At 35.6% G+C, this 13,383-nt stretch overlaps 1 protein-coding gene across 9 annotated transcripts in view; it reads right to left on the bottom strand.

The window, feature by feature from the left end:
* Nucleotides 1-13,383, bottom strand: part of dock9b (dedicator of cytokinesis 9b) — a 122,908-nt gene that overhangs the window by 19,790 nt on the left and 89,735 nt on the right. For 6 of the 9 annotated variants that reach the window (XM_048200616.1, XM_048200619.1, XM_048200617.1 and 3 more), the window contains 12 exons: nucleotides 13,270-13,381; nucleotides 13,037-13,167; nucleotides 11,017-11,131; nucleotides 10,866-10,932; nucleotides 10,724-10,771; nucleotides 6,418-6,554; nucleotides 5,156-5,262; nucleotides 4,926-5,063; nucleotides 3,015-3,197; nucleotides 2,236-2,349; nucleotides 1,708-1,923; nucleotides 1,432-1,489 (listed from right to left, as the gene is read on the bottom strand). In XM_048200616.1, the coding sequence (XP_048056573.1) occupies nucleotides 1,432-1,489; nucleotides 1,708-1,923; nucleotides 2,236-2,349; nucleotides 3,015-3,197; nucleotides 4,926-5,063; nucleotides 5,156-5,262; nucleotides 6,418-6,554; nucleotides 10,724-10,771; nucleotides 10,866-10,932; nucleotides 11,017-11,131; nucleotides 13,037-13,167; nucleotides 13,270-13,381 (1,426 nt within the window). The remainder of the gene's footprint in view (nucleotides 1-1,431; nucleotides 1,490-1,707; nucleotides 1,924-2,235; nucleotides 2,350-3,014; nucleotides 3,198-4,925; nucleotides 5,064-5,155; nucleotides 5,263-6,417; nucleotides 6,555-10,723; nucleotides 10,772-10,865; nucleotides 10,933-11,016; nucleotides 11,132-13,036; nucleotides 13,168-13,269; nucleotides 13,382-13,383) is intronic. The other 3 variants (XM_048200621.1, XM_048200615.1, XM_048200613.1) reach the window with 2 other exon arrangements.

The following is a 13,383-nucleotide window of genomic DNA, read 5'->3' as shown; positions in this document are numbered from 1 at the left end:
GGCAAGGCAGGCAAAACAGAACTATAATATATTATACTATAATATATTAACAGAACTATTTAATATATTATAACATAATATATTAAAGCGTCTTTGGTTTCCAATGGTTTCTACAAAATAAAATTGGAAATCGAGGGTAACGCGAATATGACATCATTGACATGTGACGCAATGACACGGTCCGTGTCCTGGTTAAAATTGCAGATTTCTCAGGATTTAAAGATTGTTGGAAACGTTTGGGATGGGTGTGTCTCATACGTCCTGAAAAGTGAAGCTGCGGGCTCTTTGATCGCCCCCTGGTGGCTGGATGCAGTACAGGTCATAAACCCCGCCCTCTCAATGCAGTCGAATGAGACTTCAGTGAAAACTTAAAAATAAATTCTGCTTCAAATAAAACTTTCTGAAAGATGGTTTTGGTCATTTAAGGTAGTTGTTATCACGCTGATATATATTCAATTGTTCGTTTTTGTGATAATTTAGATTTTAGCTAGCAATTTGATGCTATAAAAACGGGGTGTGTCGTCATGATTCGCAGTTGATTGACAGCTTGTCTGAGGACTGTCGGAGCTTCGAGGGGAGATTGAAGATGTATAACTAAGTATTCATTTTCGATTTCTTTGTTATTTAACACCAACAAAATGAGTTGTTCAGCAGTAAACTGTACTAACCGACCTACAGGATCTGACAGATCACTGAACTTTTTTCTGTAACAATGTAAATGTGGGCGTTATAAGCTAATTAATAAATGTTATTAGTTAAGATAACACACCTAATGTTAACCATGTCAGGAAAAAGCAGGTGATCGTTATCTGGCAGTTACTTATTAGCAGGACAAAAGTAATGATAACCTACTCTAATTACAGCAATCGATCTCCTGTAACGTTAGCTGAACTTGATTTAAAATGGCAGGACCGTTTCTGACGATTTAGAGTTGTTTCTAGTGGCATATTATATTGAGTTTATCTACTGAATTTGCTGTTTCAAAAATATTATTGCTCTAGAAACAGAATAGCCTATTATTTTATAGGTAGAATTTTAAATTGTGTATCATTTTTATAGTCTATTTAAAATACATCAATGATGACGCTGTCATCTGGGCGCGAGTTTGATACCGCGACTCCGCCTCCGGGCTCCACTGAATATAAAATATATATTCAAAATATATACTTTTTTTTTTTTTTTTTTTTGGATATTTTAATCTAAAAATCTTACATTTTGTGCCTTTAATGTTTGATTTTACAAGCCATAATTGTTCAAAATTGGGTTTAATTAACAATTTTAGTAAAGTATTTGACATAAAAAAATAACAGTGTGATTAAATGCACTCATAAAGGCATCTACATTTCCATTCCAAATATTGCATCATGATTAAAAGCTGTTCATTTCCGACTCTGGTACAGTACATAGTGTGCCCCCTAGTGAAACCCTCACCTTTCCTCTTCAGGTACTCGGCCACCAGTGCTGCCACATGCACGTAACACATCGCTGCCTAAAGAAAAATAAGCCCTTGATGATGTTATTGATGTAACACATTATCCACCAACCATCATTTTACTACACAACCAAATAAAATGATGCTGAACGAACTGTTAAACTAAAATACAGCAAAAAAAAAGCATAATTAAGGATCTTAAAATATAAGTAACAGGATATGTTTAACTTTATGGAGCCTTTAATTTATTAATTAGAATTATTTGGCTGGCTTGCCTCTGACAGATCTCCGTTCTTGACATGGATTTTGGCCATACTATCCAGCCAAGTTTTGCGCAGCTCCGGGGTGCTGGTGTAGGATTTGGCCAGGCTGTATTGCAGGTCCACCAGCATCTCTGGGTCTTTTTCATGTTCCTTCATCTGCTCAGTGGCCATGAGTACTGTCCGGATCCGCTTGGTCAGGTCCTTCACATCCGAGGGAAAAGCAGTGTGCTGAGGGAACAGGAAGAGAGAGCGCAGGATGAGCAAACAGTCACATCTGTTGTGACATATACATGTGATTTGAATATGAAAAGCTGGTTATCTGCTAGTTTATGGTGTTCAGGGTTATTCTGACATCCATATTTATATTAACATTGATGTTATTACCAGATGCTACTTACTCAAATAGCAATCTATAATAACATGTATGATGTACAGTATGTTTAGGCCTAAACTCAAATCTGATCTTTCAATTTCTAAATAAATTATTGCTTTGCAAATTAAACAAAAAAAATCAACCTGATGACATCTTAGTGATTTTACCTTTACAGTTTTATCACTGTTGGCACAATTATTAATAATGGACAGTGACTGCTGGAACCGTGTCCCACCAATCCCGATGACATCAGCAATCAGCTGACTGACTGCAATCACCACCTGAGGAAAAAATGTTCCAAATACATTGGCAGGTACAGTTTAGCCAGATTATGTCTTCAGAATATAGTATAAAACAAATTTTAAAAAAAGTACAAATAAAAAGTCAGTATGAACTCTAGGTTGCAAAGGAGCTAGATCAGTGATTCTCAATCATGGAACTTGGGACCCACTAGGGGGCCTCATCAAACTTCCAAGTGAGCTGAAAGATGACTTATTGTTTATTATTGTTTAAAGATGACTGAATTATTTGATGTAAGACAAAACAAGTTTTAAATCAAGCTAAAAATTCAGATGTATGATGACATTTTTATTTTGTTCCCTCAACAGCTGCTGGTTTTATTTAAGAACCAGGATTCTCATAGTCTTGGAAAACCTGGATATTTGAGGGAATTTTAAAAGTTTGAATTCTTGACTTGGAAAAAGTCACCGAAATGAATAAAATCAAGAAAATTTTGATAACTTATAATGAATTTAAATTTATTATATAACCCTGAAGAACATTCAGTTACTAAAAATTCTGGAATTATTTAATGTAATTATTATTTTAATTACTCAATTATTTTAATGAATTGCCACCCTTAGCCTCAGAGTCAAAAAGGTTGGAAAGTGCTGCTCTAGATTGACCCCCCCCCCCCCCCCCCATTATCCTCTTATCCCTCTCTTGCCTGCAGGTGTGTGCGGACAAAGGACTTCCTGCCATTGTACTCGAAGTTGCTCTTCATGAGGAAATAGAGCAGGTGGGCGGCATCACTGCGTATGGAGCTCAGTTTGGAATTACAGCACTTCAGAATCTCATAGCACAAACAGGCACACATATCCGCTCGGCCATCAAAAAACGTACAAGGAAACTGAGAAAGAGAGAAAAAGACACATGGAGTACAGGATGAGGCTTATTAACAAAATAATGAACAACACGATTATGTGTTTATCATATGTACACTCATTTTGGACATTTAATTCCCCAATTATGTGATTAGTTGTGGACGGTAAGTGTAAACTTGTATAGTCTGCTATACAAAGGGGCTGATAAGAAAATATATCAGAAAATATTCTATTTTACTGAAATTACCCAGCCAACAAAAATATGTTCTCAGAATGTTTTGCTAATATTGTCATTAAGTTATGAAAACATTATTTCTGAATATTCTCTGTTGAATATTCTCTGAAAATGTCCTGTTTTTTAAATGTTTTAAAGACGTTTTTTCTTGGTTAAGTGAACGTTAAGGGAATATTCCATTTTGCAAACATTGGAGTGTTACTTTTGAATGTTCTCTGAACATTTTGAAATGAGAAGTAACAATTAAAAATGCTAGATGAATTTCCAACTAAAACATTTTAGGAAAAATGATCCATGAACGATGTATGTGCTAAAGTGTTAAAGGTGACCTAGAATCAAAAATTGAATTTACCGTGGCATAGTTGAATAACAAGAGTTCAGTACATGGAAATGACATACATTGAGTTTCAAACTCCATTGTTTCCTCCTTCTTATATAAATCTCATTTGTTTAAAAGACCTCCGGAAAACGGGTGAATCTCAACATAACACCGACTGTTACGTAACGGTCGGGATCATTAATATGTACGCCCCCAATATTGGCATATGCCAGCTCATGTTCAAGGCATTACACAAGGGCAGCCAGTATTAACGTCTGGATCTGTGCACAGCTGAATCATCAGACTAGGTAAGCAAGCAAGAACAACAGTGAAAAATGGCAGATGGAGCGATAATAACTGACATGATTCATGATAACATGATATTTTTAGTGATATTTGTGAATTGTCTTTCTAAATGTTTCGTTAGCATGTTGCTAATGTACTGTTAAATGTGGTTAAAGTTACCATCGTTTCTTACTGTATTCACGGAGACAAGAGAGCCGTCGCTATTTTCATTTTTAAACACTTGCAGTCTGTATAATTCATAATGTTAGCTTTAGCCACGAAGCACTATCAATCTCATTCAGAATCAAATGTAAACATCCAAATAAATACTATACTCACATGATCCGATGCATGCATTCAGCATGAATGACGAACATCTTGTAAAGATCCATTTGAGGGTTATATTAGCTGTGTGAACTTTGTAAATGCACTGTATTATAGTCGAGAGCTCGGGGGCAGGGAGCGCACGATTTAAAGGGGCTGCAGCCTGAATCGGTGCATAGTTAATGATGCCCCAAAATAGGCAGTTAAAAAAATTAATTAAAAAAAATCTATGGGGTATTTTGAGCTGAAACTTCACAGACACATTCAGGGGACACCTTAGACTTATATTACATCTTGTAAAAACTGGTTCTAGGGCACCTTTAAAAAGCATTATTAAAGACCAGATAAATTTAAACAAATGTTACTGGAGGAACATTTGTTCATAACTTGTTCATAACACAATCTTGACAGAATGTTAGGGAAGTTCTGTTAGCTATTACTATTATTATTTTGCTCGTTTGATCCCTGAATTAACCGGAATAAATTCCTAACTGCAAACTGTCTGATTCCTGTGGTCTCAGGATGTTCCCCAAGGGGGTTTTCTCCTCTCATATCCCATGAATCAACACTAAGGGTAGCTTTTGAGGTTACCTTGTAAATGAAGGTTCGTAGGGAGGTGAAGACCTGCTTCAGTGCCGTCTCTGACTGAGGGATCTGAAGGAAACAGAGGTGAACCTGGAAAACCTTCTTCATCAGCGGGTTATGACCCAAATCAGCACACAGCTGCGTCTGTGGATACATGGTTCAATATGAAAGTGCTTCAGGGAAGAACTGGACTTTGTTCAGTTGTACTAATATACATTTCCACTTGTTGTCGGTACCTTAAAGCCCATGATGAAGACACTGAGTGTGTCCAGCACAGTCAAGCACACCTCCGTTGAGACGTTAGCCTCCAGGAGACACGCGTCAGCATCACCATGGCAAGATGCTGGAGGAGGAAAAGGAAAAGAAAGATCATATCATTTAATAACTAAACTGAACAGAACTGAGAATAGCTGCTTTGACCTCTCAGTATTTTCTTACTCTCTCTGGTTGGACTGCGTTCTAAAAAATGCTGGGTTAAAAACAACCAAAGGTGGGTTGAAAATGGACAAACCCAGTGAACTATATGTCTGGCTTAAAATGAACCCAAAGAATGTTGTTTGTTGTTGAATGTTGCTGTGTCTGATTTTTAATTTCCAACATATTTTGGGTTCATTTTAAGACAGCCATATAGTCATTTTTTAAACAATAGTTGAGTTAAATAAAACTACCCAGCATGTTAGGCAAACATTTAACCCAACCGCTGGGTTAAAACAATCCAATCTCTGGGTTTGTCCATTTTTAACCCAACTTGGGTTGTTTTTAACCCAACATTTTTTTAGAGTGTACATCAGTGGTTCTCAGTTCAGCTAACAAAAATATTTTCTAAGAAATTTTTGCTAACATTCCCATTAAGTTATAAAAACGTTACTTCTGGATATTTCTCAAATGTTTTAGGACTATTTTTTTCTTGGTGATGCAAGTGGAACATTACATTTTATAATTTTGCTAACATTATGGGAGTATTATTTTTTGAATTTTTTGAAAAAGTAGTAACATTTAAAAAATGTTAGACGAATGCCCAACTAAAATGTTTTAGACATTTTTTTTTTCCATGAATGATGTATAAAAATTGTTTTTGTGTCAACATTTTGAGAACATTATTAAAGACCAGATAACTGAATGAACACTCTATTAAAGAGTGAATCTTGTAAGAACATCTGAGAACATTCCCTGTTAGCTGGGTGCTCCTGGAACTTCAGAACCAGGATTGAGAACCACTGGACCGCAATACTTAATTCATTCTGCATTGAAGGTGTGCCAAATTTGCGCAAAGGGTGATGTGTGTAAAATATGCATAGTGCTTTTTTGGTTCCCTTGAAACCCAAGAAGCTCTTACCGGTTAGTCTACAAAGATCCCGAGAACAAATTCTCAGACTGAAACATACACATACACAGTGTAATTTTCATGATTGTCAAAGCACATCAAATTAGGGCATCTTAGAGAGGCTGTGAAGGTTGAGGAGTGATCAAGAAATGAATATGTGTTAATGTGTCTTACTGTGGTTGAAAGTGTGTGCGTTCTCCAGGCTGCCCAGCTGGTGTAAGCGAGTGTGCATGACGCCCCCTCTGTTACGAGACACAGGAAGAGTCAACGACTTCCTGTCCGAAGCTATAAACCCCACCCCCTCCTGGCTTCTGAGGAAAAACAAAACCTTTATGAGAAGTCATAAATAATAAATATATACAGTATAAAAATACAAGTATGTAGGGGTCATATCACAGATTTTATTTTTTGACCCTGAGGTCCACATACAGTATAATGTCGGTGAATGGTTTTTAGACCAAGTTCCACCTTCTCTCTTAGCATTAAATGGGCTGTTTGTTGCTGCTGTACAGTACCATTCAAATGTTTGGGGTCGGTAAGTTTGAAGTCTCTTATGCTCACAAAGGCTATTTTTAATCAAAATACAGTAAAACAGTCATATTGTGAAATATGATTACAATTTCAAGTAAGTATTTCGCATTTTAATATATATATTTAAAATGTAATGTATTCCTGTGATGGCAAAGCTGAATTTTCAGCATCATTACTCCAGTCTTCAGTGTCACATGATCCTTCAGAAATCATTCTAATATGCTGATTTGGTGAACAAGAAACATTTCTTGTTATTATCAATGTTGTGATCAAAAGACCGCTTTGACGCTTCTTATTTTTGTAGGAACAATGACTTTTTACAGGATTCTTTGATGAATAAAACGTTCAAAAGAACATTTACTTGAAACAGAACTTTTTGTTACATTATAAATGTATTTACTGTCACCTTTAATGCTCCCCTGCAAAATAAAAGTATTTATTTCTCTCAACAACAACAAAAAATCTAACTGACCTTAAACTTTTGAATGGTAGTGTACCTTAAACACTTATGAAAATGCTTATGAATATGATCAGCAGTTTTGTTGACAAGTCAATACAGTTTCCATTCTTCAATAAAAGCCTCTTTGCAAAGCTTGCATTACTTTATGACACAAAATAATCCATGCTAAAATGCACCACAGAAACTATAAAGGTCAGATTGAAATATGGAATGACCTGTTTTTGCAGATAGATGCAGATTTCAATAGACGGTTTTGTTGACTAGGGAGGACATTTTGAAGTTATTTCAAAATATCAAGGAAAACCAGATTTCTCACGATAGGACAAAACATCTGCATTCACTATGGCTAACTTCTATTCTGACACATATATATATATATATATATATATATATATATATATATATATATATACACAACCCGAAAGTTGGGACGTTTTTCAAATTGGAATAGAATGAAAACTAAAAGACTTACAAGTCACAAGCCAATATTTTATTCATAATAGAACATAGATAACATGTATAAACTTTTTCAATTTTATGCACAAAATGAGCTCATTTCAAATTTGATGCCTGCTGCAGGTCTCAAAATAGTTGGGACGGGGCCATGTTTAGCATGGTGTAGCATCTCCTCTTCTTTTCAAAACAGTGTGAAGACGTCTGGGCATCAAGGTTATGCGTTTCTGATGTTGGAATTTGGTCTCATTCTTGCCTGATATAGGTTTCCAGCTGCTGAAGAGTTCATGGTCGTCTTTGGCGTATTTTTCGTTTAATGATTCGCCAAATGTTCTCTATAGGTGAAAGATCTGGACTGCAGGCAGGCCATTTCAGCACCCGGACTCTTCTACGACAAAGCCATGCTGCTGTAATAGCTGCAATATGTGGTTTTGCATTGTCCTGCTGAAATACACAAGGCCTTCCCTGAAACAGATGCCATATGGAAACCTTAATATACCTTTCAGCATTCATAGTTGGCATCTGCAGATGGCACAGCGGATTGTGTTTACCGACAGTGGTTTCTGGAAGCATTCATGGGCCCATTTAGTAATGTCATGGACACAATCATGCCGATGAGTGATGCAGTGTCGTCTGAGAGCCCAAAGACCACGGGCATCCAGTAAAGGTTACGCACAGAGATTTCTCCAGTTTCTCTGAATCTTTTGATGATGCTATGCACTGTAGATTTGCAAAGCCTTTGCAATTTGACGTTGAGGAACATTGTTTTCCACAATCTTTTTACGCACTCTTTCACAGATTGGAGAGCTTATGACCATCTTTACCTCTGAGAGACTCTGCCTCTCTAAGACATCCCTTTTATAGCTAATCATGTTACAGACCTGATGTCAATTAACTTAATTAGTTGCTAGATGTTCTCCCCGCTGAATTTTTTCAAAATTTCTTGCTTTTTTAGGCATTTGTTGCCCCCGTGCCAACTTTTTTGAGACCTGTAGCAGGCATCAAATTTGAAATGAGCTCATTTAGTGGATAAAAGTGTAAAATATCTCTGTTTAAACATTTTTTTATGTTATCTATGTTCTATTGTAAATAAAAAAATTGGCTCATGTGATTTGAAAGTCTTTTAGTTTTCATTTTATTCAAATTTTAAAAAACGTCCCAACTTTTCTGGAATTCGGGTTGTACATATAAAACTATTTTATATATGCCACACAATTAGACCTGTATTATTACTCCTAAACCAATATGATTACAGATGGCTCATAAAAGATGTTAATACAGTGTATCAGCTGTTGGCATCCATTAGTCATGTGACTGATTGCCCACTGGACAAAGAGCAGGACATGTGATGTAAGTACATAAGTGTGAGCATATCATTGTACTTCTTGTGTTTAATGGACACATGCAGGTGATACAGTAAATAACTACTGAGAAAGCATGAATGTGGAAATGCCTAAGCACACATACACACAGAGCAGTGAGTTGAATGAGTCAGCATGCTGTTAGTGAAAGCCACTCAAAAGCACACAGCTCTTACCCTGTTCAGGGATGCCAGGATGCTACAGTATCACTGACTAACTGAACCCTCGCCAGCATTTCAGCCAATAAAACATATACACACATAAAGGAGTAGTGTCATTCAAGGTATGATGATTATAGATATAGTGTAGGACTTGATGCTGTGTATGTGTATATGTGTGAGTACATGTAAGTTAAAGGCAAGAGAGAGAGACAGGAAGATATGAGATAGCAGTGGTTGTATTAAGCTTGCATTTATTTGTCTGGTCCTACAGAAGAAATGTGGTAAAATCAATTTGTAATAAAAAAAATTGTCTGCCACTATGATGAATAGACATCAGAAAAAGTGACTTTAGAAGTGAACATATTGTTTATTTCCATGTCACTGATTATAAGCTTAGCACTGACTGAATTCATTCTTAATGCATTACTCATTTTTCAATTTTAAGTATTTTATTGCCATGATTGTGTTCACAGGCATTATTGCCAGCAATATACACAAAACAAGTAAATGACAAGAAAAAGAAATAAACATTATAACAATAACAAATAATGATAAAATTAGTATTAAAATACTATAATAACCTTAGTATTATATAATAGTATTAAAAACCTTTTTAGTGCTAATTTGTGAATAAATATATATAATTAATAATATATAAATACAATATAATCTTACATAAAATATATTTAAAAATATATATAATATATTTATTATATAGACATTTATTCAAGGCAGTATGAATAAGAATACTCTTATTTTATTATTAAAATATTATTAAAATTATTTTAATTAATCAAACAAATTATGTAATACTATTTTTTAAGAAATAATGTTTTTGAATTGATGCATTAAATTGACAGCCCTAATCAGGATACTTTTTTCATTGTTTTGGCATAAATATCCTGTTGAACAAAAATATGATTACTTAACGGCCTTGAAGGGTTAGTTCACCCAAAAATGAAATTTCTTTCAATTAATTACTCATGTTGTTCCACACCTGTCTTTGGAACACAAATTAAGATACTTTGATGATATATGTGATGCTGACGCAGGAGCCAGCAAATAATGAGTCGCGTTCTGATGTAGAACCTGGACGCGCTGGACGTAAACAGCATAAGAATGACACAGAAGAGAAGATATTGTTGAATAAAGTCATCATTTTTGTTTTGTTTTTGCATACAAAAAGTACTTTCATTAATGTTGAACCACTGCAGTCACGTTGATGGTTTTTATGATGTCTTAAATACCTTTCTGGACCTTGAAAGTGGTGGTTAAATTGCTGTTTATGGACGAGTCAGAGAGCTCTCGGATTTCATCAAATCTTAATTTGTGTTCTGAAGATAAACGAAGGTCTTAAGGGTGTGGAATGACATGAGGGTGATTAATTAATGGCAGAAATTTCATTTTTGGGTGAACTAACCCTTTAATTTTCCCTGATTTCACACAAAAACATGTAAGATTCAGCAGCAAAAATTCAAAATTTAGACTATTAGAAGCAAAAAAATTTTTTTTACCTGGCAATGAATCTCTTCCCCATATACCTGAACTGATGTAGACACACTCTGTGTGTAAGAGAGAGAAATGAACTCAGTACTCAGTATTAAGTTACAGGACCTCAATGCTCTGATGTGATTAGTACCATTCAAGATGACTTACTCTACTAAAGTGAAAAAGTCCATCAGCTCAGATGTCGTGGCTTTGTTCCAGTATGTAAATAAGGCATCTGGAAAAATAGTGAAAAAGTGAACAATTCATGAGTAAAAGTATGTGGACTTTGAAAATTAGAGTTATGTGTGCATGTTCTTACCTTCAGACATGCTCTTTAAGACATGGAGGAAACACATGAGCAGGTTTTTGATTTCTTCTCTGTCCAATTTATCACAACGTAGCATAGAGCTACCCAGAGCAGAGGCTGACTGAGTCTGTCATACAAACACACGCATAAAGTATATAAAGACACAGCAAAATACCACATCACAGAACACTGTGGTCCATCAGAAGCTCTGAGGAGAGGAATCATACACTGTTCACCCCTAAATGAGTTTCAGTGAACAAAAAACACACCCTCCCACCACATGCACAGAGCTGGAAAAATACAATATGAGAAAGACATGCAACAACCTCAAGATATATAAAAGATTAAAGAGATGAAAGCACGCACACTCCCCAGACGGGGACACTCTAGGGTTGCTCTACTTGTATGGTGTCAGTAATTCTGTTAGCGTCATTGTCGTAGAGGGCGGGGCTTGAGAGCAGTGAGAAATCCATTGTGACGCGTTTGGCTGCTCGGCTGAGAGGGGCGGAGTCCTCTGGTTCAAGGGGGAGGGGCAACACGGTGAGGGTGTGTCTACGTGTAAACCTCTCTTTCGGCTAAGAGGTCAGAGGTTAGGGTCAAGAGGGGAGGATAAGAGTTAGGATTGAATTTATGAGCAACAGCATCATGCCTCACTCTAAATCTAGCTGAATGAAACCATTTTTGTACTCCTATTTTAATATATTTAACTTTGTTTAGTGAGTAATAGAAACAAAAAATAATTAATTAATTAAAAAAATCAACCCTGAGACATTTTAAAGATTATATTTGCCAGTTTGTTTGCACCCATTCCTTATCAAGACATTTTAAGGGGTCACATTTAAAAATCATTCAGTACATTTTGCTTTTATTGAAATTAAAATACCATGATTTCAATGTTTAAGTTTTAATTTAAAACACTTTTATGTATTTTAAACAAAAAGCAACTTTCTCAACATCAAGCTCAATATTTTCACAATTTTATGAGGGGAATAATCTGTGATCGGTATGAATGAACTGACATTTTGATATTGTGGTGCAAAGATTTTTGATAATTAAGACAATTATTATAAGCTTCAAGCTTATATCCTCCAACCCTGAAACATATGGAAGCTTGTTTCTGCCACTAAATAAAAAATAAAAAAGGTATTTGCAAATTTTTAATCGCACAATTCTGACTTTTTTTCTCACAATAATGTGAAATATAAACTCACAATTGTGAGAAATTAACTTGCAAAGGCGAGTTATAAAGACTTCATAATGTACAATTACGAGTTTATGTCACGCATTTCTGAGAAAAAAGTGAGAATTGCGAGATAAAAAGTCGCAATTATACCTTTTTTATTTTTTATTCAGTGGCAGAAACAAGCTTCCATAGAAACATGTTGACAATCTAACAGGGTTAGCATAAAATATGAAAAAAAAAAAATCAGTATATGTGTCACATTATACTGTAATATATAAAAATATACAGCAAAACTGAATGATACTACAAGAATTTACTAGGTTATCTACTCAAGTGACATATTTTGAATTGAATCCTATGCTTTACATAACATTCTGACAGGGTTGAAATAATGAAATGTTTTTGGTTGAGGTTACTAAAGAAAACAAACTACTGGTACAGTACTTCTGAAATTATTATCATTTGGCCCTGAGGGAGAATAACAAGTGATTTCTTTTCAATTGACATGTTCAAAAAAGAAAGAATTTTTTTTTAGGCACCGTTACCTATAAATGACCCAGGGAGTGAGCAACGCAACATAACAGATGTTTCATGACCTCACATGGTCAAGTAATGTATTAGACACATGTGGAAAAGTTGAATACATCACAGCTCCAGTTAAAGGGCCTCGGAGAACATGTGGTGGGGGAGGAAGGAACCCCCCTAAACATTTTATGCCTCCATTTAATATTGTTTTAAAAGACAAAACAAAGTCAAATTTTATTCGAAAGGGGCTTATTACAATACATATTTTGAAAGTAGGAGATTACATTTAAACAAGGCAGATAAGAGATTGTCATTCTGCTTTACCTTATCGAGGGAGCTGGTCTTCTCAATGGTCTTCTCGTGGAGGCTGTTTCCTGAGTCTGTGCTGACCAGAGAACCCCGGGAGTCAGCGTGTCGCACAGAACCGATGTTGGGCGTGGAGGTGTGAGGAGAGGCTACGCACAGAATAAACTTAATTCATATAATAAAATCGGAAACATCTGCTGATAATCTCAAAGATGCTGGTAAGGAATGTTTTTGATTTGGTCATCACTCACCAGTTCCTGAGATAACCCCAAATACATCCTTATGAAGGCTGTTGTCAAGGTTACCAACAGGCTTTTGGGGTGTTGCCGTAGAGATGCCGGCAAGATGTTCATCTCGCCCATTCT

This window comes from Megalobrama amblycephala, linkage group LG8, assembly GCF_018812025.1.
Source record: "Megalobrama amblycephala isolate DHTTF-2021 linkage group LG8, ASM1881202v1, whole genome shotgun sequence".
Lineage (NCBI taxonomy): Eukaryota > Metazoa > Chordata > Actinopteri > Cypriniformes > Xenocyprididae > Megalobrama > Megalobrama amblycephala.
This window is presented reverse-complemented; position numbering and strand designations above follow the sequence as displayed.